The sequence below is a fragment of the Cervus canadensis genome, chromosome 6 (assembly GCF_019320065.1).
Source record: "Cervus canadensis isolate Bull #8, Minnesota chromosome 6, ASM1932006v1, whole genome shotgun sequence".
Lineage (NCBI taxonomy): Eukaryota > Metazoa > Chordata > Mammalia > Artiodactyla > Cervidae > Cervus > Cervus canadensis.
Window position 1 is genome coordinate 22,246,353 of NC_057391.1, and position 22,573 is coordinate 22,268,925.

The 22,573-nt window shown below is 40.5% G+C and overlaps 1 protein-coding gene and 1 gene segment (V, D, J or C); both read left to right on the top strand.

Moving 5' to 3' along the window:
• The first annotated feature begins 5,684 nt into the window (after positions 1-5,684).
• Positions 5,685-16,167, top strand: LOC122444205. Its single transcript, XM_043472975.1, has 3 exons — positions 5,685-5,789; positions 10,768-11,629; positions 15,958-16,167. The coding sequence occupies exons 2-3, from the start codon at positions 10,769-10,771 to the stop codon at positions 16,165-16,167; spliced, it is 1,071 nt and encodes a 356-aa protein (XP_043328910.1). The 5' UTR covers positions 5,685-5,789; position 10,768.
• Positions 16,168-19,349: 3,182 nt separating this feature from the next.
• LOC122444206 lies at positions 19,350-19,945 on the top strand. The segment is given in 2 exon segments: positions 19,350-19,442; positions 19,611-19,945. Coding segments are annotated over 2 exon segments (399 nt in total).
• The last annotated feature ends 2,628 nt before the right edge of the window (positions 19,946-22,573 follow it).

Sequence of the window (22,573 nt, forward strand, 5' to 3'; positions counted from 1 at the left end):
ACCACTATTTTCTATCTATGTAGAAAATCCCAAAGAATATACCCTCCAAAACTCCTACAACTATTACGTGGGTTCAGAAGGTCTCAGGATATATAAGGTAAACACACAAAATAAAATGCATTTTTATATATTATCAGTAAACATGTGGATGCCTAAATTAAAAATATAATTCTGTTTACAATGCCTCAAGAAAGACCCCAAATCCTAAGGCATAAATCTAAGAAAATAAGTACAGAAATTATACACAGAAAGCTACAAAACACTGGTACTTCCAAAAAATAAAAATTGCCAAGTATTCTAGCTATTATCCTAGAAAGACCAACCTTCCCCCAGTGGAGCTGCATAGGGCACCTTTAGAGAAAATAAATTGATGGCACATGTATTATGGCATGTCTTTTTGGACTTGATTTTGTTTATTGGCTATTTTATCTTCATACCAACAGACCATTCTATCTTAATTACTGGGGCTTCATACATGTTTTGAAATCTGGAAATGCAAGTCATGTTTTCCTTGTCTTTTTCAAGGCTTATTCTAGGTCTTTGCACTTTCACGTAAATTATAGAACAGCTTCTAACACAAGAGATTGAGGTAATTTGATTGGGATTGTGTTGAATTTATGAATTCATTTAGGACAATTGACATCTTAACACATGGAGTCCTTAGATCCACAACCTCTTTATTTATGTCCTCTCTAATTTCTTTCATTCATTTAGGTCCTCTCTAATTTCTTTCGTTAGTGTTAAGACTTTTGTAGAGGACTTGTATTGTTGCTGTTGTTTAGTCTCCGTCGTGTCCAACTCTTCGCGACCCCGTGGACTGTAGCCTGCCAGGCTCCTCTGTCCACGGGATTTCCCGGTCAGGAATACTGGAGTGGGTTGCCCCTCCTCTCTCCAGGGGATCTTTCCAATGCAGGGGTATTTTCTACATATACAAACGTATGATGTGTAAATAAAAATAGCCCACCTGGTTGGCAGGCGGACTCTTTACCACTGAGCCACCTGGGAAGCAAGGCTACTTATAACAATTTTATCTTTTATTTTGTATAGCTTTTTTACCTTAATTGACCTAAATGCCCAACATCAAATCCAGAGTTAGGATTAACTGGGTTAAGAAAATGCAAATACAGGGAATTAATTATGCCCTGAAATAGCCAGAGCAGAGCTAAATACCTGTTAATATGAGAACAGATTTAGTTCAACAGCCAAATAAATGGTACCAACCTCTTGTTTGGGGTTTTGAAAACACTATTTCATTGAGCAACCTTGGAAAATGGTCTTTCCTGACATTAGTGTCTGTAGGTGGCAAGGACTGGTCACCACTGAGTATCAGGCCATGATTTATGTTAGTTACCCCAGACCTCAGAAGTGAGGACATTTCTCATCTCCCTAAAATGCCATGTGATTTTTATCTCTCAAATCAAAATTATTCTAGAGTTATTGAAGAGGAATCAAGAAGATGTCTTGCATACCTTATATTGCATTTGTTCCCCAGCATTTGATAAATGACATTTTAATTGCATTTTCTAATGCTTTTGCTAGAATCTAGAAATAAAATTGATTTTTGTGTTTGGTGACTATATCAATGCACTAATAGGGTCTAGTTCTTCAACAGCTTGTTTAGAGGTACTTTGTATTTTCTACATGTATAAACTTATGATCTGTAAATTAAAATAGTTTTGCTTCTCCTTTTTTTTATTTTTTGCTTCTCCTTTTAAAACTTAATATATCTTATTTCCTTTCCTGTTTTGATCACAGGCCCTCCATTAGGACAGTGAATAGAAATAATGAATAGAAGTACATGTCTTGTTTGTGATCCTGTAGGGAATAATATTGACTTTGATATTTTCACTGACACCCTTTATTAGATTTGGGAATTTCTCTTTTATTTTTGGATTGTTGGGAGTATTCATCATGCAGAGACATTAGCCTTTCATCAAATTCTCTTGATTTTTTTAAAATTAAATTAAGTACATTATTTTGGTTTTCATTAAGCAAAGAAGGATAACTTCATCTCATATGGTCAAGATATAACCTTCTAAAATTAAAAATTCTGAAAAGAGCCAATAGGCTAAAAAACTTATTTTTAGATTCTCCATATTTTGGTTTTCATTTTTTTGGTTTTCAGTATTATTTGAAATGCCACTTTGAAGTGTGTCGTCAAATCTAAAAAGTAAAGTCAAAGAAACCAAAAAGCAAAAACGTTCGTTTTTTTTTTCTGCCTTTTGGTAATATAATAAAATAATATATTCCTACATAGTTTAAATGAATTCATTTTTAGTTGTTCCTATATTTTCAGTAGTAGTGGGTGTTGACTTGTGTGTGTGTGATCTGCCGCAGAACAGACTACCAAAGAATATTTATGAATACTTGTTAAATATTTATATGGGAATAATATTTATACTTATATCAGTTTAATTTTCCTCCATCCTAGACTTGGGATGTCTGTTATCTGTTATTGAATTTTGTCCATGAATATAACCCTCTATTTATCCTGTTGGAGTCTTTTGTTTAACTTGACTTGCATAGTATTGGAAGATTGCTTTTAGAATAATTTCAACACTTGTTCAGTATAACTTCTTTCACTAAGTTCATGAATAACAACTCATCTACTCATTCAGAAAACAGATAACTCTTGAGTGCTTTACCTGTACCAACCTCTCTCTATAAACACTGAATAACCTTTAAATATGGGAAGACAAAAGACAAAAGGAAAACTACAAAGAAGCCAGCAACTGAGGATCATAATGGGGGTGTGACAAAGAAAGGAGCCAGAAATAATGAAAACAATTTGTGGAGTGGCATAGAACTATGAAAACATAGAAAACACAGATGAATACAGAGGTCATACAACTAAGATGTGTGTATCTCAGTCGTGTCCAACTCCTGGGATACCATGGACTGTAGCCCACCAGGCCCTTCTGGTCATGGATTTCCCAGGCAAGAATACTGGAGTGGGTTCAGTTCAGTTCAGTTGCTCAGTCATGTCCGACTCTTTGCTACCCCATGAACTGCAGCACATCAGGCCGCCCTGTTGATCACCAACTACCAGAGTTTACCCAAACCCATGTCCATTGTGTCGGTGATGCCATCCAACCATCTCATCTTCTGTGGTCCCCTTCTCCTCCTGCCCTCAATTTTTCCCACCATCAGAGTCTTTTCAAATGAGTCAGCTCTTCCCAGTAGATGGCCAAAGTATTGGAGTTTCAGCTTCAACATCAGTCCTTCCAATAAACACCCAGGACTGATCTCCTTTAGGATGGACTGGTTGGATCTCCTTGCAGTCCAAGGGACTCTCAAGAGTCTTCTCCAACACCACAGTTCAAAAGCATCAATTCTTCGGCACTCAGCTTTCTTTATAGTCCAACTTTCATATCCATACATGACCACTGGAAAAACCATAGCCTTGACTAGACAGATCTTTGTTGGCAAAGTAGTGTCTCTGCTTTTTAATATGTTGTCTAGGTTGGTCATAACTTTCCTTCCAAGGAGTAAGCGTCTTTAATTTCATGGCTGCAATCACCATTTGCAGTGATTTTGAAGCCCAGAAAGTCAGCCACTGTTTCCACTGTTTCCCCATCTATTTGCCATGAAGTGATAGGAGCAGATTCCATGATCTTAGTTTTCTGAATGTTGAGCTTTAAGCCAACATTTTCACTCTCCTCTTTCACTTTTATCAAGAGGTTTTTTAGTTCTTCACTTTTTGCCATAAGGTTAGTGTCATCTGCTTATCTGAGGTTATTGATATTTCTCCCAGCAATCTTGATTCCAGCTTGTGCTTCCTCCAGCCCAGCGTTTCTTATGATGTAGTCTGCATGTAAGTTAAATAAGCAGGGTGACAATATACAGCCTGACATACTTGTTTTCCTATTTGGAACCAGTCTGTTGTTCCATGTCCAGTTCTAACTATTGCTTCCTGACTTTCATACAGGTTTCTTAAGAGGCAGGTCAGGTGGTCTGGTATTCCCATCTCTTTCAGAATTTTCCACAGTTTATTGTGATACACAGTCAAAGGCTTTGGCATAGTCAATAAAGCAGACATAGATATTTTTCTGGAACTTTCTTGCTTTTTTGATGACCTAATCAAATCCCTTATGACTGAAAGGTTGTTGCTGAACGATAAGACGCCAGGATCCAGGCTAGATCGCTCAGAGCTTTTGTGTAATAAAGTTTTATTAAAGTATAAAGGAGATAGAGAAAGCTTCTGACATAGGCATCAGAAGGGGGCGGAAAGAATACCCACTCCTAGTCTTTAGCTGTAAGTTATATAGACACTCACAATCTGTTAATGAAAAGAAAGGAATGTTTTAGAATTTAGAATGGCACCAGATAATTCACCCCCGGCCATAAAACGATTGACTTGAATCTTGTAGAAAGGCAGATTACCAACAAATAGTTTCTTTACATAGATTAGGGGAACAATATCTGAGTAGGTAGGTTAGGCCATTTGGCGGAACTTAGAATCTGGGGTAAGTTAACATATCTAAAGACAATCATTTCCATAAAAAAGAAATGTATTGGTTAACTCAAGGTTTGAGAGTAGTTAGCTTCAGGTGAAACCAGGTGTCATGGCAACACAGCATTTTAAGAGAAACCTCCTTTTAAATTTGTATAGAGAAGAAAAAAATATGCTGTTTTTTTTCCTCCTGCCGCTTAAGAGAGATAAAAATGTCTGGCACTTTCAGCCTATTTTCTCTATTTGGAGACCCCTGGCCTTCCTGCCTGTTACCCTCTCATACATTCTTACTGGCCTTAAAATATGTTTGTTTTTTTTTTTTTTTTTTAAGCATGGATAACAACTTTCTGCATCCGTGCATTCTATACTTATTTTTTCAACTCAATGTCATCAAACCTGTATTGTTTTCTCCTTTATATCAGAATAAAAATTTTAAGCTGCTTTTCCTGAATTCCTTTCTAGCATAATTTTGAGGAGGGTTCTGACAATGTGATTTGGAAGGCGAAGGAGAAAGGAAGAAATGTGTGAGGCCAGCCAGTATCTGAGTCTGCTTTTCCCACTTAATCGGAATCTGGGAAACCAGTCACATGTTGACTGTGGACTCGTGGAACTCCCTGATCTGAAACTGTGGAGAGTCAACTCTCTGAAAGAACCTGAGCTAAGCTCCCATCTGTGTCTAGGGACCAATGATTCCAGGGGCTTTACTGACTGTTTCCTTCTCCAGAACTTTATCCTGAGAGACCTCAGGATTTTTGGTTTCTTTTAATTTTTTTTAAATAAAATTGTTAGGTAGTTAGAACAGGGAAAAAGAGTCCAAAAGGGCTGCGGGGAGCGGCCTAAACCAAAAGGCTAACTCTGGGAGCTGCCTTGATCCTCAAGGGTCTGTTCGCAGACATGGCTCTCTGTTCCGCCACCCCTCTCTGGAATTTATTATCCAAGTTAAATCTTAACAGAACATTAGCAAGCCTTGAATGCACACATGACACAGATGGATAAGCCTTTCACGACCACCCTTAAGATAAATGGGATGCCTTTCTTATCTCTTGACATTATCAGAGAGTTCTGGTGATTGTTATCTCAAAGTGATGTTTATGGAAAAATATTTTCTCTTCTTAAGATTCTCTTCTTGGTTTAGTATAAATGTAACCCTGAGAAATAAAGAATCATCGCTGACTGCAGTGATCCTCTCGACCCCATCTGTTCTGTGTCTTTATTTCTTAGCCTAAAGGAATGCGTCGTGCTGCTCGCTGAAATCTTCCGGCTGGCCCGGCAAGTGGGGCCCAACGTGGGGCTCAACGAAAGTTCCTTGTGGCCGCTGCCTGTTGAAACTACTAAGGTGAGTAAGAGTGTATATACTTGTATATTGAGGGGCAGGAAGGAATATTGTCGAGAGTATAAACCATGGGACAAGATCATAGCTGTCAGTTGTTTGTGCATATGTTACAGATAATGTTGAAGGATCGGGGAATACAAGTTACTAAATCAAAATTGCAGACTTTTCTTAGTTTTGTTGAGGAAGTATGTCCTTGGTTTCCGGAGGAAGGAACTATGAGTTTAGAGATATGGAAGAAGATAGGGAAACAGATTCAAACATATTATACTCTCCACGGACCTAATAAAGTTCCTGTGGAAACATTTTCATTATGGTCTTTAATAAGAGACTGCCTTGATTTTGAACATGAGGAAGGGAGTAAATTAAAACACATGCTCCCACCCGAAGATCCAACTTATGCTACTCCCAAAGTTTATGCTCCTCCTGAAAGGAAAGGACCCACAACCTTTGAATTAGAATCTGCCAAACCTTTGAAGGAAAATGAGGGAACGTTGACTCCAAAGGATGAGGAAACTTTAGAGGAACAGGCAGCTGCTTACCATAAGGATGATCATTGGGAATTACTTGTAACTGACGATTTGAATGTACAGGCAGCAGCTGCCCCTCCGACAAAGAGTCTGGAGGCACTCATGCAGCAATTATTAATAACAATAAAGGAAGAAATAAAAAGGGAAGGTAGGGATGAAGGTGCTGGTGCAATCCCTACTGCGCCTCCTGCCTATACAGCCTCAATTATTGCTGGATTAGATCCTCTGCCTATTTCCAAACCTGAAAATTCATTGAATATAACTCATGAATCACACAATTTGTCCCCCTTGCAAAAAGCTATGCAACAAGCCCAAAGAGCTGGAGAAACTGTTCTGGGGTTCTCTGCTGCTTTTCTGGTATTTGAGAATGCAAATCAATGGTATTATGAGGCCCTACCTTTCAAACAACTAAAGGAATTAAAAATTGCCTGTGCTCAATATGGACCTATGGCTCCTTTTACCCAGGCCATGATAGAGAATCTAGGAGGCCAAAATTTGCCGCCAAATGACTGGAAACAAATAACGAAAGCTTGCTTAACAGGAGCGACTATTTATTATGGAAATCAGAATTTACAGAACAATGTAGTCATATAGCTGAATTGAATCAGTGACAAGGGATTAATACTACATATGAGATGTTGATAGGGGAAGGAGCTTATCAGAATACGAATGCTCAATTAAATTATCTGCCTGGGGCATATGCTCAAATTTCTAATGCTGCTCGGCAGGCTTGGAAAAAGCTCTCTTGTTCTAGTAATAAGACTGAGGATCTTTCAAAAATTCATCAGGGACCTGATGAACCATATCAAGATTTTGTGGCTCGTCTTCTTGAAGCAGTAGGTAAGATTATGGCTGATGAGCAGGCTGGAATGGTACTTACTAAACAATTAGCTTATGAAAATGCAAATTCTGCCTGTCAGGCTGTGCTTAGACCATACAGAAAAAAGGGGGGCCTATCAGATTACATTCGTATATGTGCTGATATCGGACCTTCCTATATGCAGGGTATTACCCTGGCTGCAGCTTTACAAGGTAAAAGCATAAAAGAAGTATTATATCAACCACAAATGAAAAATAAAAGAGGATTACCTAGTAGGGGAAATGCTGGCTGTTTTGTTTGTGGCCAGCCTGGACATCCTGCTGCCTTTTGCCCCCAACGAGCCAATTCGGGGAATATTAAAACTCCTAACTTATGCCCTAGATGTAAAAAAGGAAGACATTGGGCAAAAGATTGTAAATCTAAAATTGATGTCCAGGGCAACCCACTTCCCTCGCAGTCGGGAAACTGGGTGAGGGGCCAGCCCCTGGCCCCGAAACAATGTTATGGGGCAATCCAGGGAAATCAGATGGTAGAAGGCGAGTCACAGACTTGTTCAGAGCCACCTCAGGGAGCGCAGGCTTGGACCTCTGTTCCTCCTCCTACACAGTATTAACTCCCGAAATGGGAATGCAGGCTCTGCCCACTGGGGTATACCGCCCTTTGCCTGATGGAACCGTGGGCCTTTTGCTTGGACATAGTAGCTCTACCATAAAAGGACTGCTCATAGCTCCTGGAGTAATTGATGCTGATTATACAGGAGAAATCAAAATTATGGCCCATTCCCCGCGATGCATTACCACCATAGCTAGTGGACAGCGTATAGCTCAATTGATATTGGTCCCTGTGGTGCAAACAGGAAAAGCATTGGCTTCCAGGAGAGGGGAAGGTGTCTTCGGATCCTCTGATGCCTATTGGGTCCAGGCAATAACTAATACTTGTCCTGAGTTAACGTTAAGAATAAATGGAAAGTTGTTTACAGGTATTTTGGACACAGGAGCTGATGTTTCTGTTATTGCCGAGAGACACTGGCCCCGAGAATGGCCTAAACAGATAGCTATATCAACATTGCAAGGAATTGGTCAAACTAACAACCCTGAACAAAGTACAGAACTGTTACATTGGACTGACCATGAGGGTCACGAAGGAGGGACCTCTGATCCTCCTGTAATTCACACAGATCCTATTACTTGGAAGTCTGAGGAGCCTGTGTGGGTTGATCAGTGGCCCCTTTCCAAAGAGAAAATTGACGCTGCCCAACAACTGGTGCAGGAACAGTTGGAATTGGGACACATTGAACAGTCTAATTCACCTTGGAATTCGCCCATTTTTGTTATTAAGTAAAAATCTGGGAAATGGAGGCTTTTGCAGGATCTGCGAAAGGTTAATGAAACTATGGAAGTCATGGGAACTTTACAACCAGGATTGCCTTCTCCCACGGCTATTCCTAGGAACGCCCACATAATAATCTTAGATTTAAAGGATTGCCTTTATACTATTCCTTTAGCACCTCAAGATTGCCCTCGATTTGCTTTAAGTCTTCCTTCTGTTAATTTTTCCAAACCAATGCGTAGGTATCATTGGAAGGTTTTGCCACAGGGTATGGCTAATAGCCCGACCTTGTGCCAGAAATTTGTTGCAGCAGCATTACAGGAAACTCGGGCAAAATACTCCGATGCTTATATTCTGCATTACATGGATGATATACTGCTAGCGCATATTGATAAAGAGTATTTGTTAGCAGTTTATGCCTTCATGGAACCTGCCTTAAAAGCAGTAGGGCTAATAATAGCCAAAGAAAAGGTACAAACCTTTCCTCCTTATTCCTATCTTGGCTTTCGTTTAGAAAGGGAAACATTTGGAGTTCAGCCCATTGCTTTACGAAGGGATAATCTGAAAACACTTAATGATTTTCAAAAGTTGCTTGGGGACATTAATTGAATTAGACCCCATCTACATCTTGCTACATACGAATTAAAGCCTCTTTTTGATATCTTAAAGGGAGATAAGAATCCTACCTCCCCACGCAGCCTTACAGAAGCTGGCGAGCAAGGTCTTCAGAAAGTGGAAACTGCCTTATCACAGCAGCATTCCAGTTACTGTGATTATGAAAGGCCTTGGGGACTTTATATCCTTGCCTCAGAACATTCACCTACCGGTGTCCTGTTTCAAGATAACCCTCTAAGGTGGATCTACTTACCAGTTTCTCCCTTACGGGTGTTAAGTCCTTATCATATTCTTGTGGCCAAAGTAATAGCAAAAGGTAGACAGGAATCTGTGACTTATTTGGGAAGAGATCCCCACTTTATTTGTATTCCTTTTTCAACTGAACAGCAACTATGGCTCTCTCAATTTTCTGATGATTGGGCAATTGTGCTTGCACAGTATGCAGGGGAGATTAAACAACATTATCCTGCTAATAAATTGTTACAATTTGCACAGCTGCATCAGTTTATTTTTCCAAAAGTCGTGCAGCAATGCCCTTTGAAAAAGGGGACAACTGTCTTTACTGATGGATCTTCCAATGGCATAGCCAGCTTGGTAATCGAAAATGGATCTTATTATTGTCAAACCTCATATTCATCAGCTCAAGAAATAGAGCTTTTTGCAGTACTCCAAGCTCTGCAATGTGTTCCTCAAACTTAATTTATACTCTGACAGTCATTATGTTGTCAGAGCTCTCTCAGTCATTGAAACAGTACCCCTCATTGGAGCTGCAAAGACCTCTATTCAAACCTTGTTTTTGAAAATTCAGAATCTCATTTGAGCCCAAACTCATCCTTCCTTTTTTGGACACATACGTGCTCATACTGCCCTTCCTGGGCCCTTGGCGGCCAGGAATGCTCTGGCGGATGAAGCCACCTGTATGGTATGTTATTCTTCCTTAACCCCTATCTCTGCGGCACAGGCCTCTCATGCAATACACCATCAGAATTGCAATTCTTTACGGTTACAATTTGGAATTTCTTGGGAAGCTGCTCGTCAAATTGTAAAAGCTTGTCCTACTTGTCCACAATTTTTTGTGCTCCCAACATATGGAGTCAACCCTCGAGGTTTGCTCCCTAATGATCTATGGCAAATGGATGTTACTCACATCCCTGATTTTGGTAAATTAAAATACGTGCACGTTACTGTTGATACCTTTTCTGGTTTCCTCATGGCCACACTTCAACCTGGAGAGGCTAGTAAGCATTGTATTCAGCATTGCTTACAGAGTTTTTCTGTTATGGGCCTACCTAAGTGCATCAAAACAGACAATGGCCCTGGATATACTAGTCGCAATTTTCAAGCTTTTTGTGCCCAATTACGAATTGTGCACAAGACTGGAATCCCATATAATCCACAAGGCCAAGGAATTGTTGAACGGGCACATCAAACCCTTCAGCACCAATTGAAAAAATTAAAAAGGGGGAGTTTGTATGCTGTTACGCCTAACAATCTTCTTAGTCATGCTTTGTTTGTTTTAAATTTTCTGAGCCTCGATAAAAATGGCAAATCAGCAGCTCAACGTTTTTGGCACTATGATAATAAAAAGGCTCGGCCATTGGTCAGGTGGAAAGACCCACTGGAAAGCAGATGGCATGGGCCGGATCCAGTTCTAATATGGGGGAGAAGTCATGTTTGTGTTTTCCCACAGAATGCCAAAGCGCCGCGCTGGCTTCTGGAAAGGTTGGTACGTGCGGCGGAGGCGATCGCTGGTGGAACAAATGAGACGACTTACGATCCAGGAGACAGCCCCGCTACCAACAGCCCAGCAGATACAGGCGCTGTTACAAATGGCGTGTGAGAATTCTCCGAATCTTCCCACCACTTTGCCTACTAATATATTGATTTCTCTATTACTTCTTTTAAACCAGATAAGTTCCATGAATGCTGATGTCTTTTGGGCATATGTTCCTGATCCTCCACTATTACAACCAGTTGGGTGGGAAATGAGTCTTGTTCCCGTGTATGTAAATGATACAGTCTTATTAGGAGGCTTCTCTGATAAGCACATCTCTCTTCAAAGTGCTAGTATTTCTTATACTGGATCCTCTTCACAATTACCAATGTGTTTTTTCCGAAATCATAATGTTCCAGGATGTCTTACTGTTACAGATGCAGGATACTTTGCTTATGATGATGACCATGGCCGTAGTTGGATAGTGGATATTCCTAGCATTACGAAATCCACAGGATATGCACGACGAGTCAATGGAACTGGACCTAAAGACATTCCATTTTGTGGCCTGGGGGTAAAAGGACGATATATAGCTGTGCCATGGAAACTTTGTAGAGATGAGACTGCTACTGTATATTCTATTACTAATGACAAACATTCCCTTTGGGACTGGTCTCCAGACTCCAACAGGAACCCCGGAAAGGAAGGCAGCAGACAATTTGCAGCCAGAATTTGGAATCTTGGCGGTACCATGGTGTACCAGACTGAGATATGGAAGCTGTTGGCCGCTTTCGGAACAGATGGGTCCTTTTTGCAGACCGGAGGGAAGACCAAAGGAGTACGATCCTGGAGAGAGCATTGGTGGAATGAGACTTGGAGATATCCTCAGGCCTGTGTACCCTATCCCTTTATGATCCTTGTTGGCTCTGTGACTCTTTCTAAAAATGCTAGCCTATATCATGTTCATTGTTTTAATTGTACCCTGACTAATTGTATAAGAGGTATGAAAAATAATTCTGGGGCTCTGATAGTCAAACAACCGCCCCTTGTCATGATGCCTGTGAAGCTCACTGAACCTTGGTATGAGGAGTCAGGGCTTGAGCTGTGGAATAAGGTGCATACAGCCCTTGCTAGGCCACGAAGGGGGATAGGATTAATAATTCTAGGAATAACAACACTTGTAACTTTAATTGCTTCTGCTGTTACTGCTTCTGTATCTTTAGCTCAGTCTGTGCATACTGCTAGCATTGTAGACGATTTAGCAAAAAATACTTCTAAAGCTTTAGGAATTCAAGAAGATATAGATAGAAAGTTGGAGGATAGACTAAACGTGCTTTATGATGCAGTAAGATTTTTCGGGGAGGAGGTGCAAGGGTTAAAGCTAAGAACCAAGATTAGATGTCATGCTAACTATCGTTGGATTTGTGTAACTCGAAAAATTTATAATAATACTGAGACCCCTTGGAATAAGATAAAATTACATTTAGATGGTATTTGGCATAATGAAAACATTTCCTTGGATCTATTACAACTTCATCAGGAAATTCTTGATATAGAAAATGCTCCTCGGGCTAGTATGGATTTGGCAAAAAATGCTGAAGATTTTGTTAACAGTTTGTTTTCCAATTTTCCCTCCAATAACCTCACTCTGGCATCTTTTTTCGGGGGTCGTTGCCGTGCTTCTAGTATTAGCGCTTTTTATGTGCATTGCTCCTTGTATCATAAAGAAATTTGTCAAAGAGCTGTGGGACATCAAGGCTGTCCTACACAGTAATTACTTACGCCAAAAGAATCAGGCGTGCCATTTTACTAAATAAAAGAGCGGGAGCTGCGGGGAGTGGCCTGAACCAAAAGGCTGTCTCTGGGAGCTGCCTTGATCCTCAAGGTCTGTTCGCAGACATAGCTCTCTGTTCCGCCACCCCTCTCTGGAATTTATTATCCAAGTTAAATCTTAACAGAACATTAGCAAGCCTTGAATGCACACATGACGCAGATGGATAAGCCTTTCACGACCACCCTTAAGATAAATGGGATGTCTTTCTTATCTCTTGACGTTATCAGAGAGTTCTGGTGATTGTTATCTCAAAGTGATGTTTATGGAAAAATATTTTCTCTTCTTAAGATTCTCTTCTTGGTTTAGTATAAATGTAACCCTGAGAAATAAAGAATCATCGCTGACTGCAGTGATCCTCTTGACCCCATCTGTTCTGTGTCTTTATTTCTTAGCCTAAAGGAACGCGTTGTGCTGCTCGTTGAAATCTTCAGGCTGGCCCGGCAAAGGGTGGTGGCTAAAAGACCTGGAAGAGGAAAGCCCGTGAAAATAGAACAAAGGAAGGTCCAAGGACCGGAGTGAGAACCTCAGGTAAAAGAAACAAAGCTCCTGCCTAAGCCCAATTTGCATAGGACAGGCCCAGGGGGAACAAAAAAAACATAAAAAGAGGAGCCAAAGCCCTCTTCTCTCTCTCTCTCCCTCTCTCTCCCTCTCTCTCTCCCTCTCTCTCTCTCCCTCTCTCTCCCTCTCCCACACGATGGGGTGCTCTTCTCTTCCCGTCTTTGGATCGAAGTGGCCTCACACCTCGAAGATGGATTTTCCTGCTATCATCTAAATAAATAGAGCTGTAACACTGAGCTGTAACAGTGATTTATTTAAGAGCTATAACATGCTCTGTCCTCCGAGAGCTGTGACCCGCCAAGGGGCTTTAATGTCTGTCATTCCAAATCTTTGTTGTGACGAGACAAAGAACCAAGAAGCATACACTCACCTGACAAAATGAACATTCATAAAAAGCCAGCTTAAAAAAAAGTGAGCTAAACAAGACTTTTTTTTGCTGCTGTTACTTCACAGAGAAGGATCATTTAACACAACTTGTAGAGTCATGGGCTTCCGAGGTGGTGCTAGTGGTAAAGAACCAACCTGCCAGTGCAGGAGACGTAAGAGACGTGGGTTCAATCCCTGGGTAAGGAAGATCTTCTAGAGGAGGATATAGCAATGCACTCCAGTATTCTTGCCTGGAGGATCCCATGGACAGAGAAGCCTGGTGGGCTACAGTCTATAGGGTCACAAAGAGTCCGACACAACTGAAGCGACTTAGCACAGTATAGTCATGGAAATATTTTTCCATTCTGAGCCCAGAGCTTTCTCCCTGAACCTTGGCAACTATCTTTGTCTAGACATTGATCACAAATGAAATTTTGTGGACTGTTTTCAAAAAAACCTCTAAGGGAGCTTTCAAAATTACAAATTCATAAGTCTCAATTCTGGAAAATACGATTCATGAAATTTGTGATGCATCCAGAATTTGTAATTTTAAATCATGCACATATTGATTTTATCATCAGCTGTTGTATAAATATCAATTTATAAGTCTTTAATGATTTGAAAAGCTGGGAAAAAACAGTCCTAACTCAAGCTCCAGGCTTTTGACAGAAATTCACATCTTTGGGGTTCCAGACACAGAGGAGGAAAATTATTTGGTTAAAGTTTGGCATCAAAATGTTGGTATAACATTTTGCTTATTACTTATTACCTTAAGTAATAAAAAGTGTATTTGAGATTAGATATCTACTGAGGGTATTGTTGGTAGGATTTAGTAAGATTAGTATTTGTTGCTCAGACAGTAAAGAATCTGCCTGCAATGTGGGAGACACAGGTTCCCTAGGTTGGGAAGATCCCCTGCAGAAGGGAATGGCAACCCACTCTGGTATTCTCGCCTGGAGAATTCCATGGACAGAGGAGCCTGGCAGACTACAGTCAATGGGGTCACAAAGAATCAGACATGACTAAATGACTAATACTCAACCAGCTTGAAACTGTGAGAGAATAAGATATTCATATCAGAACATCAAGTAGAATTTCATAAATTCAATTATGGTGTTTCTTTCTGACTAGGATTCATATTTTCATTTTCAAATGACTTTTATATTCAGGAATATATGACTATTAGTAAGATATGTGATTTTTCCTCCTTAAAAGCTTTTACTAAAAGATAGAATTCTTTACAATTGATATAATTTAGGACTAGTCCCTCATAGCTCAGTTGGTAAAGAATCTGCTTGTAAAGCAGGAGATCTGGGTTTGATTCCTGGGTCAGGAAGATCCCCTGGAGAAGGAAATGGCAAACCACTCCAGTATTCTTGCCTGGAGAGTCCCATGGGCAGAGGAGCCTTGCAGGCTACAGTCCATGGGGTTCCAAGAGTTGGACAAGACTTAGCGACTAAACCAACCAACCAAGGAAACAGTGCATTTCAAAAAGTAGTGATTCCTCAAAGATTGTTTGTTCATCATGTTTGCTTAATTGGACAGATATTTTGTGATGTAATAATCTCAGTTTACTGCTCTACATATTAGGGTACAGTGTTGAAAAAAAAAATCACTCAGTAATGACTTTTTTTTATTACTTCTTCTAAGTTCAACACCAAACGCTTTTCTGGTATTTGATGAATTATGGCTAGCTCACACTGAATACATGAGGATGTAAAGGACTGTTTTAACATGCTCAAGGAAATTGGTATCTTTTCAGTTACAGACATACCCTAGGGATGTTCTGTTAAAGGACTTCTGTCAGGTAGAGACCTAATGACAAAATAGACCCAAGAGGTTAGAGCAACTTGTTCAGATTTCCAAGTGCCATCTGAAGACTGGTATATATCTCAAAAATAAAGCTGGGGATGAGAACATGTTCGGGAGACTACGTCACAAGCATCCCATTCCTCTCTCTGTCCACAAGGGGGTGCAGCTTCCTGACACCAACGCATTTCTTGTGTGAAAAGCAGGCTGCGACTTGTCACTTCACTGTGATTTCAACCCTTCTTCCTCTTAAAAGAAGAAGTGTCAGGTGTCACCTCTTTATTCGGATGACACTCCAGAGATGAGCTCTTCTCCAGGTTTAGTGACTGTGATACTCGTAATGCTTGGTGAGTAAAATGCCTCTTAAAAACACGGATTCTTCCTTCTATTATGTCAGCAAAATCTTTAACCATAATTTTATCCCAGAAAAATATGCCCCAGGTGACACAAAATTTTTATTTATAATTTGCCCAGGACAAACCCATGGAAACTCAGTGACCCAGATGGATGGCCAAGTGCCTCTTTCAGAAGGGACTTCTGTGACTATAAACTGCACTTATTCAACCTCTGGGTACCCTACTCTTTTCTGGTATGTCCAGTATCCTGGAGAAGGCCCACAGCTCCTCCTGAAAGCCACGAAGGCCATTGAGAAGGGAAGCCACAAAGGTTTTGAAGCCACATACAATACAGAAACCACCTCCTTCCACTTGGAGAAAGCCTCAGTCCAAGAGTCAGACTCGGCTGTGTACTACTGTGCTCTGAGGAACACAGTGACGGAAACTGCAGGGGGAGCTGAGCACAAACTCTGAGCAGCAGCGGAGCCTGGATGCTGAGTGTCTCTGACCCCTTCTGGTCCCAGCAGAGTTTATGGTGGTTTGTCGCTCAGTCTCTGGTTGATACAAACATTATACCAATGTCTAGAGCATAAGAACAAGAAGTAAACACTCCCCTGTGTGAGCGCTGAGTCACTTCAGTCATGTCCGACTCTTTGGCACCCCATAGACTGTAGCCCGCCAGGCTCCTCTGTCCATGGAATTCTTCAGGCAAGAATACTGGAGTGGGTTGCCAGACCCTCCTCCAGGGGATCTTCCCAACCCAGGCATTGAACCTGGGTCTGCTGCACTGCAGGCGGATTCTTTACCACTGCATCACTGGGAAACGTTCCCTTTGCCCAGCCTCTTATTAGTGAAGCTAAAAACTGTCTGACACCAATGGTTCCTTATCAAAGACCAGAGTAATTTCAAGGTTAAACCACGTAAACAATGCAATAGTCCCTTGCTCATCCTTGCAGTCAAATCCATGCCCTGCAGGTTGTTCCAGGCCAACTTGATGGGTTTTGGTTTACTGAGTTTTATCATATTTTTAGTATACAGTATACTTTTAGAGAGCCAGAGTGCACCAGAGAAGGTGTCATTTGCATAGTGTCTTCCTGATAGAGCATGCAGGAGAAGTAATAGGAGAGCTACAGCCTCCAAAAACCATGACTTTGTAAAAACCTTTATTTTTAGATTGAAGTAGAGGTGACACACAGCGTTGTGTCAGTGTCAGGTGCACAGCAGAGTCCGTCATGTGCACGAGTGTAGTGTGTGACACACGTGATGTATGGGTTCTTTCTCAGATTCTCCCTTATAGAGTATTGCAAAATATTGAGTATTTTGTCATAATCTTGAAACTGTGAGAGATAAGGAAGTAAGAGAAGGTGGTGTATTGAAAAGAATAATAAAGCAATCAATCTCTGTATTGCCCTGCAAATATACTGCTGGTCTTTGCAAATATTAGTGCAATCCTATTTAATTAACATCAGTTTATTGGCAAACTAGGAGTACTTTTGCTGCTTGGGAAAAAGTTTTAAGCACAGACGTGAACAACATATGTTTTCTGGTTCTGCAGTGGCTATTATGGTAAGAATGACTAAAAATATTATTGCCCTTGAAATGCCTGCTGCTTCTAAAGTAGTTTTCTTTGCTTCATCCTTCCACCTTCATGAAAATATTTTCTTCTACTTTTTTCAAAGGCTGTATTTGTAGGCTTTGTGAATGAGCTATAGTCATAACATTAATTCATTTTTGTTATGAACTGTTGATTTAAGTGTAGTATATATCAGCTATGCATCATTGGTTTGAATCTAGTTAATTTTTTATTAAATTGGTTTAAATACAAATTTTATTTTTAAAGTTCTATAAATAAAATGCATGTCAAAGTATACTTCAAACAATACAAAATGCTGTGCAATAAAATATTTTCTCTGAAATTTGTATAAACATAGTAGATTAATAATACACATTTATCACTAAGATAATGAAGAAATCAGAAAGGGTATAAACCTGCAAACACAAAGAGAATAGATGAGGCGATCACAGCACATAGTGATGTCAACAAAATGTCAGAAGGTGAGAAGTGTAAGGAAGAATTAAAGCTTGTGTTACAGACTAGACGAAGAAGGAGTCTTTGATGAATTAAGAACATCACATAAAAAATTGTTCCAAACTTTGTGTATTACCTGGGCTTCCCTGGTGGCTCAGATGGTAAATAATCTGCCTGCAATGCAAGAAGTTTAACACGCATAAAACCAGCACATTTAAATAAATATACGTGTTTATATATTGAGTAGATATTCTTCACCATAGCTGTGTAAATTTTTAAAGATATGAGATATGGAACAGAGGTTAAATTTATTCTTTGTAATCCACAGGACCAGAGAATCCAAATCACAGGAGAGGCATTTCTACCTCTGGAAATGAAGTAGTCTTGGTTGCCCAGGGACCGTTTCTTACAACAGGTTCTTTAGGGTCAATCTTCTATTTGCACTATTTCTCTAGAAGACACAGGCAATATTGAGGCTTTCTTAGATTTATTCTCACAGAGGTAACCAGAAAATTCCAAGTAATTAAAGTGGTTTTGGCAGAGGAAGATAGTTCTGGAAACTCACAGAAGTTAAGGGGAAATGTCTTAGGAGAAGGAACATCTTATTGGGGAAATGTCAATGTCAGTGTCTTGGGGAAAGAACATTCTAGGGGAGTTTGGAAGAAAAATAATAGAATATAGACTCTGAGCCAGTGATGGGCAAGGCAGCAGAAGCATGCCAGTAGAACTGACTCATACTCATCCTACTAAGGCTCTGAGTCATTCACTGCTTTAAGAGATGTGTGAGTTTAAGGTGTCTAATATAATGATTTGATATATGTATATATTTTGAAGTGATAACACTGAAAAGGTTAGTGAACACATGTTTCACTGCACATAATTACCAGGGTTTTTGTCTTGTTGTTATTATGGTGAGTATATTTAAGGTCTGCACTCCTAGCCACCCTCAAATGAGAAATACAGTATTGTTAACTGTAGTCACAGTTAACAGGCAAGACCAGCTTAGAGGAACACAATCTAAGATAATAGGCATTTGGAATATCAAATGATCTTTTTTTCTCTTATACCCTTCTTTGGCTTACATGGTCCTTTTAGAAAGACTTTTCTCCCCATAATAGACATAAGAGCATGGTATACAGGCTGAAAAGGAAAGTTTTACATTTTTATGTTTAAGAGTGAATCTTGGTGCTTTTCTAATTTCAAAACTAATATCAGGCTCATCATTGGATAAAGAGCAACAGCATCTACCTCCTTCTAACTTACTAAAAATGACTCAGTTGTGTGCAGAGGTGTAAATCTTGATCTCTACATTCTTACTGTACATTTAAATTTTCAATCTAAAATATAATTTGTTTGATCTATGCTGTTTTTATGCATCAGAGTCCCTCATAGGCACAGGTATGAGAAGGACATTTAACCAGAGAGTTCAGTAGTTGGAGATGTAACCACCAGATGGTAGTGCACCTCTGCTGATCAGAACATGTGGCAGGTTCATTTGAATGGATTCTGAATGGATAGGTAGGCTTGGGGCCAAAGCAGAGCCTTTTTCTTACTGGCTGGGTAGACAATGAACGAAACCACTAGAGAAAAGAAGGGATTACTTGGTAACAGAAGCAGCTCTCCTGGCCGAGACTGCAGGTCCACAATTGATCCTAAATGGGAAAAACAATGAAGACACCCATTGGAACTTTAATCACATTCTTGTGGCTGCAGCTGGACTGTGAGTTGAGGGTTTAAGGGAAATAGAGTGTATTGGTAGATATTCATTAGACACTGAGACTGGCTTTATTCAGGTTTCTTCTAGTTATTGTAGAAAAGGAAAAGTAAACTCTAGAGCTAAATAATCTGACAACCTTTTTCCTTTTTCTGACTTCTGCTTTCTCCATAGGTGTCAGCCTGGGAAACGAGGTGGAGCAGAGTCCTTCTACCCTGAGTGTCCAGGAGGGAAACAGCTCTGTTATCACCTGCACTTATACAGATGGTAACTCAGAGTATTTCCCTTGGTATAAGCAAGAACCTGGAAAAGGTCCCCAGCTCCTTATAGCTATTCGTTCAAATAAGGACAAAGAGGAAGACCAGAGACTGACTGTTTTATTGAATACAACGACCAAACATCTCTCCCTGCACATCGCAACCACTGAAGCTGGAGACTCAGCTGTTTACTTCTGTGCAGCAAGCACACAGTGCTTCCCAGGCATCCACTATCTGTACTCAAACCTGTGACTGGGGCAGCCCCTTTCCTTTGGTGCAACCTTCAAATATGACAAATGTTATATTGCTTGTCTGCAGGTGGAAACTGATGTGCTAGTCATAAAAAGCATGTGAAAGAAAGTGAAAGTCACTTAGTCGTGTCCAACTCTTTGCTATGCCATGGATATAGTCCATGGAATTCTCCAGGCCAGAATACTGGAATGGATAGCCTTTCCCTTCTCCAGGGGATTTTCCCCACCCAGGAATTGAACCCAGGTCTCCTAATTGCAGGCAGATTCTTTACCCACTGAGCTATCAGGGAAGCCATAAAAAGCGCTGGATAAGAATATTAGGCTCAAGGGTAGCTAGAAAGGGTTAGAACATGTTGTTGGATACCTGTTGCTCACTGAATTCTTGAAGAGAGTTAGTAATTTACTGATTTATTTTGAAATTGTAAGACCGACTTTACATTTTGCTATTCTGACTCCTCTTCTACAAATACTCCCCCTGTTATCCATATTACAAGCCTTATTATGAATGGGTTTTTAAAATATTGTGCTTTGAAAACAGCATATTTTTCTGATTATACAAATTGCATGCCAAATATAAGAAAATGCTTTATATAATTAATATGATATTGACAATTCTATGATTACACAATGTTGCTAATATTCAGTTTACTCTTTTTATAAATTCCTATCTTAATTAGTATCTTTTTCCACTTAATATTAAATATTGAACTGAGCATTCCTCATTTCACTGTCTTGTTCCCAAACATCAGCTTTTGAAATATCTCTATGAGAAATATTAATAAATTACCATTTTACATTGTTTGACATCCCTTTTATGTGCATTGACCACTTTCTTATTGAGAAAATGTGACATGTGTTTTCCTTTAGTGCCCAGTAACAGAATATATTTTTTGTGTATTTGAGGAAAAGTAAGATAGAAAGTGATTTGAAAATGTCATGTTCAAATGATTGCAAATCAAATGGTGTATTTGCTTTCTCCTGTCTATGGACAGTTTACTGCGAACTTAATGGCCTTCTCTTGATGCTAGGAGGCCAGTCTGGGTGTTGATAGCCTCCATGTTTCTTCCTTTCCTTAGGGGGAGGCTGGCTGCTCACATCTGTCTTGTTTCCTCCAGGCCAGCAGGGTGCGGCCGCCACTGCCCATGCTCACGAGGCATCTGCAGAGCCTCACTCTGGCTGCTCTTTGAGCCCCTGGAGCAGCGACAGGGTGGGGTGGTGTTTGAGTCAGACGTTGTGTGATGGCTGGTACCCCTGGGCCACTTTTGATGATTGGCAGGCAAGGCATCCCCGGCGACTGGTGGGCAGTCCTGAGGGAGCCAGTGCCCTGGTAGTAGGAAACTTGTCCACTTTACTGCCCTCCTGGAGATCTGGCTGCCATTCTCGGTGCTCCCCACTCCCCAGCTGAGCACCACACCTAAGTGTTCTGGGTGAGGAGAGAAAGGGGCGAGTCTTCTCTGTAGGTTCTCCCAAAGCTGGAGAGCAGATGCTCACTCACAGGCTCTCACTTTCCTCTGGGGAGACATCGCAGGTCAAGAATGTTTCGCCTGGAGCCCAGCTGTGTGCTGTGAGGGGAGGGGTGATGAAGGTAATGGGAAATTGTTCCCCTAACCCTCTGTAGTGTGTCTGACGTCAGACGGTGTGCTGGAACTTCCCTGCTGGATTTCTGGACTTCTCAGAGCTCCCTTGGAGTATGACTGTGAAAATTGGTGTTTTTGGCGGGGTGAAAAGATGGTAGAAGATTCCTATTTTGCTATTTTGAATTCAGTATTTGAAATCTTAATTCCTAAGTAATTACATAGAAAAAATAGACTATTTTTGATTTATGTTTCTGTTTATTTTGAATTTTAATCCATTGTGGAGATCAAGTAGCCATCACGAGATCCTGACACAGAACAGCTCCGCTGCTCCCCAGAACGCCCCGTGCTCCCCTTTTGTGAAGACAAACTGGCTGATTCCTGTGCTGTGCTGTGCTTAGTCGATCAGTTGTGTCTGACTCTTCTTGACCCCGCGGACCATAGCCCACCCAGGCTCCTCTGTCCACGGGGATTCTCCAGGCAAGAATATTGGAGAGGGTTGTCATGCCCTCCTAAAGGGGATCTTTCCAACCTAGGGATCGAATCCAGATTTCCTGCATTGGAGGAAGATTCTTTATTGACTGAACCACCAGGAAAGCCCATGAATACTGGAGTGGGTAGCCTATCCCTTCTCCAGGGCATCTTCCCAACCCAGGAATTGAACTGGGGTCTCCTGCATTGCAGGCGGATTCTTTACCAGCTGAGCTACAAGGGAAGCACCCCCCCCCCCCCCATACCTAACTCATCTCAAAAATTAAAAAAATTATAAATTCAGAGTTTGATGTGAGACTGTCAAAAGAATTGTTCCGGGTGTGGATGTACTTTGAGTAACAGAATACAGTCATGAGATCCTTTAATTGAAAAGTTTAAAAGACTTAAATAATATGAAGAGAAATTAATGATATTTCATATTTAGTCAACCAGTTGTTAGAAAAAAGTTGGGTGTTTTTAAATTAGAGAACAATTCCTACTGTATGTAGTTCCATTAAACTTAATGGAGATTCCACTGCAAGATCTAAAGATGCTTCAAACAATTTCGCTGAGGCTGTCATTAC